The sequence below is a fragment of the Salvelinus alpinus genome, chromosome 7 (genome assembly GCF_045679555.1).
Source record: "Salvelinus alpinus chromosome 7, SLU_Salpinus.1, whole genome shotgun sequence".
Taxonomy (NCBI): domain Eukaryota; kingdom Metazoa; phylum Chordata; class Actinopteri; order Salmoniformes; family Salmonidae; genus Salvelinus; species Salvelinus alpinus.
The window spans coordinates 17,357,555-17,361,868 of NC_092092.1; the positions used below are offsets into that span (position 1 = coordinate 17,357,555).

Below are 4,314 nucleotides of genomic sequence, written 5' to 3' on the forward strand. Positions count from 1 at the left end.
GTGAATTTGATCGTAGTCAAGGTAAAAAAGTGTGGATCGGTTGTCCAGGCTTAGTGCGGCGGGGTAAGGGGTCCCCCAGTGAAAATGAGTGGGATCCAATTCTCCGCCAGACATAATCTGGGCACCCCAGGGGTTACACGGCCAAGGCGATCCTCCAGCCGCAGCGCCCAACCCCAAAGCCCCACTTTCTAAAGCTAAGGTACCCCAACTCGCTAGGCAGAGCCACGCGCTACTGAACATACTGCCAATCCAGTTCTAAACTGGGGTAGATAGTCGTCCAGCGCGGTACGTGAGTCCCCTGTTTGTATGGAGCTGGGGGGGTTCAGCCGATTCGTCTGCCAACAAGACCCCGAGAGGTCCCGGAGGAGTACAGTCAATCCATTTCATCCAGTCTTCTTGCTTGGTGTATGGAAGGGCCTAGTTTGCTTAAGGTATACTCGCTGCGGGGGAGTCGCCAAGGTCGGGGTCCCAAGAGTTGTTGGAGAAAAAAGGTTCTCGTCCGTTGGGGGTGCTGGTGGGTGTAGACGAGAGATATTTTGGAAGGATGGTGGGTTGGTAAGGTTTTTTTTGGTTTTGATTTAGTTCTATTTTATTGTTTCTTTTCATCAAGGCCCATGGTCATGGTAGCCCCGAGTTCAAGAAAAGAAAAGGAATATTTAGACTAAAGGAAATTATTATTGAGAGTCCATGGTCATGGTAACTCTATAGTGCTAGTAAAGTGCCTGAAGGAAACTATTATTGAGAGTCCATGGTCATGGTAACTCTATAGTGCTTTTATTGAGAGTCCATGGTCATGGTAACTCTATAGTGCTTATTGGAGGTCTATTTTTGTGGTCTTAATGACCCCCTATCTTTTGTATGGGATGTGGGGTGTGTAAGGTGCAGGTGTAGTGTATGTCCAGGCGTTCCTCTGTTGTACTGAAAGCTTCAGTGGTGGTTCAGCCCGTGGTGGTGGTGTGGGTCCTCGAGGGGTTTAGGAGGTCCATCCTTGGTCCATGGGTCCCGGTGGGATTCTTTGGTACTTTGTGGTGGTCTTTAGAGGAAGCTGCTGACCAATAAATCCTAGAGGTTCTTGTTCCTTTTGAAGGCCAGGATGGGTATGTGAAAAGGGAGTAATTGTTTATATATGAGTCTTTTAGGATGCGAGTAGCCACTCGGTAGCTGGGTGTCTGAGTAGATGAGGGGTGGCTTAGAGATATTTAAAGTCCCCCAAGATGAGGAGGGGTCTAAGTGGTACGATTCTCCCCTTGCTTTGGTTTTCTTTTGGTAGGTTCCTCCTGTAGTAGCTGTTATTAGCCCCGTGGAGAGGTATTAGCTCCGATGGTGTCCCTAGGGGATCTGAGGGTGTTGTTGATGTCTCTGTAGATTCCGAGGCGTAGGTCCTGCTAGTAGAGGATTGGGGGGTAGTAGTTAACCCTGCCGTGGGTGGGTGGTGTTGCTGTAGCTTCGTCTGTGATGGTGTAGGGTCACAGGATTTGTGGAGTCTTTTCCCTGGGATCCGTGGAGCTCTCAATTGGGTCGGTGTCGTTTGAAGAGGAGGAGTCTCTGTCTGTGGGGGTGGAAGGGTTCGTAGATCGGAAGTGATCCGAAGGTAATCTCGGTGTAGGGTGGTTACGAGGAAGTTGAGTTTGTCCACCTGAGAGGCTGCATCCATGAGTACCTAGTCCTAGATGATGTTTAATCTCCAACAGGTGCTGCGGGGATGGTGGCTTGGAAGAGTGTAGTGGTGAGAGTGGTAGTCCTAAGAGTGCTGGTGGATAGGTGGTTGGTATCTGGAAGGTGGGGAGTGGGTCCCTAATGTCCTGTAGGAGGCGGTCCAGGAGTGGTTCGCTGAGGAGTTTTTTGGCCCATAGGATGCCTAGGTACCAGGCTTCCTGCCAGTCAGAGCATGATGGTGTGTTGCAGAGTGTGGCGTATCTATTGGATACCTCCTCCCTGTAGTGCTGTTGTAGGATCTGGTGGCTGGTTTCTATCCAGAGTGAGGATACCGTGGAGAGTGCCGCCAGTGTGGTATCGGATGCTCCCGATGGTGTGAAGGCTGCCGTGAGTGTTCTGGCCTTGTGCAGGTAGCCAGGAGGTAGGTCATTACCGGAGAGGTAATAGCTGATGGTCTCCAGGTGGTGTCTCGCTCTGATGAGTTTGGAGAGTGTACGTGCTGTAGCGTTGAAGCTGGCGGGGGTCTGTGGTTCCCCGCTGATGTGACGTGCCACCGATTGGTAAGTGGTTGGTGAGACCAGGTTGTCCGAGTGGTTCTGAATGGTGGTAGTAGAGGTCCGCTGTTCAACTAGGCTCTCAGTACTCATTGGGGTGGTGCCGAGTATAGAGGCGTCCGTCCTATGGTGCTGGGTGGGTGAAGGCATCGGTCTAGGCTGGGTGCGCTGCTCATCCCGATCTGTTCGTTGGGTCCGAATCGTAGAGTGTCTGGAGATTGGTTTTTAGGCGTATGTCCCGAATGGTTGGCTTCGGTGTGTGCTGTCCAACTCTGCGTACATAGTGTTTGGGGGTGTCTGGTGGATTTGATGGGTTGGAGGGGTGCCAGGAGTGGGTGTAGCTGTTGGGTTTCCTCCCGCCGTATCTGGTCCCGTAAGAGGTGGGTCGGTATACAGTTGGTTTATCCCTGTGTGAGGGATTGTTTAGCAGGATGTCTGTATTCCTCCTAGGTCGCCTTGGGGATGCTGTGTGGTGGTGGTGTTCTGTAGGGAGGGGAAGAAGAGGAGGTCTGTGTATAGGATCTGAGGTAGGTCCTCTAGGTGTCTTTGAGGTCCTGGAGTAGGGTGGTGTGAGGTGGGCTGTGGAGTGTGGTTGCCCGCTGGAGATGTCATCAGGAGGTGTGTCTTTTCGTCCCCGGTGTGATGGTGTAGGGGTGTAGTCATCCGGTAGCTGGGTCCTGTGGAGGCCGTGGAGAGGGACTGCCTGGTGGGAGAGAAAGCCCATTGGTGTGGGATGTTTCTCCCGCTGTGTAGAGGCCCGAGAAAAAAAGTTCATTATGTGACGTTTCCATAATGAGACCAGGCTGCCGGTCGGAACTTATTTCGGCCAACTCTTCTGTGCGTCTCTTTTTAAATGGTTCAGAGGGTCTGTGTTGGTAACTGTACCCCGTAGGGGTAGTAGGGTCAGTCTTGTGGTAGAGTAGGGGTTCTGAGTAGCCATCAGAGTGCCCGGAGTCGACGTTGTCTCGTAGATCTTCCATGTGTAGTGTGTGTAGTGTGTATCTGTGTAAAACTAAAAATAAGGGTAAGAGAAAAGTACAAATGAAAATAAGTAGCCAAAAGGAGGTACCCCTGAAGTCCGTGTGGAACCTGCCTTCCTTACAGCTGCACAACGGGTCTAGGGGTAGCCCAGCCACGACGCGTTTCTGCCTTACTCGGCTTCATCAGGTGGCAGGGAGGAGAAAAAGGTGCAAAAAGAAAGGTGCACTAGGTCTCAATGCGGTAAAAAGCCGTATTATGGACCTGAAAAATTAGGGTGTGTGTGTGTGGGTGTATGTGTGGTGGAGGGTCGACGGTCTAGAAGGTATATGAAGGTCCGTCGCCGGTGATGTAGGAGTACCTAGATTTTAGGGGAGAAATCGCAATAATTTAAAGGCGGCTTTCAAAAGTAGTTCGAATCCTGGGTGTAGCATGCAGCTAAGGGCTTTACCATTCAGTGGAGATGAAATCTTCGTATGGAGTGTAGGGTACCAGTTGGAGTCTTGGTCAAGGTGAGGGGTCTTTGGGGTGTAGCCTGGAGCTGGGGTCTAGTCGTTCAGCAGGGGTGGTCCTTCAGGATGAGGTGTACTAGTAGAGGTCCAGCTTCCATCAAGTCAGGTGAAGTGTCTTCAAAGAGGTGTTTGAGCCAAGTGGTACTGAGACTGAGGGATGCTCCTCTTTTTATAGGAAAATGGCTGGGGCGTGGTTTTGTCAGGTAGCTCCAATCCTATTGGTGCATGAGGTGTGCATGCAGTGTCCATGTGAGGGGTATGGCAGTGGTTCGTCCAATAAGATCGCTGTTTAATTTGGATACGGCGTCTGTGAGTCTGTTAAGTGATGGGGAGGCCTCCATCGTTGATTCCTATGGGGAATAGTATGGGAGAAGTAGACACTTTGCTTTTGGGGTGCTGTTTAGGTTGTGGGTGTCCGAGAGGTACCAGGTCAATTTTAGGTAAGACTAGAAGTCTTAGGGGTCAAGATGAGCCATACGTGGAGTTCCTGTGATGTGTAGAAGTATAATAGATCCCTCTTTGAAAAAGGTGTGTTTGACCTTTGTGTCCCCATAGACTTGTGTGTTAGCGTTTGGAGCGGTCTGCTCTAGTTGAGAGTTTGGGCCTGGAAAGAA

At 51.0% G+C, this 4,314-nt stretch overlaps 1 protein-coding gene across 1 annotated transcript in view; it reads right to left on the reverse strand.

Moving 5' to 3' along the window:
- Positions 1 to 2,633: 2,633 nt before the first annotated feature.
- LOC139581844 (zinc finger matrin-type protein 4-like) overlaps positions 2,634 to 4,314 on the reverse strand; it is a 104,146-nt gene continuing 102,465 nt past the window's right edge. The window contains exons 6-7 of the mRNA XM_071412072.1: positions 3,096 to 3,222; positions 2,634 to 2,955 (exon numbers count right to left, since the gene is read on the reverse strand). Of these exons, the coding sequence (XP_071268173.1) occupies positions 2,634 to 2,955; positions 3,096 to 3,222 (449 nt within the window). The remainder of the gene's footprint in view (positions 2,956 to 3,095; positions 3,223 to 4,314) is intronic.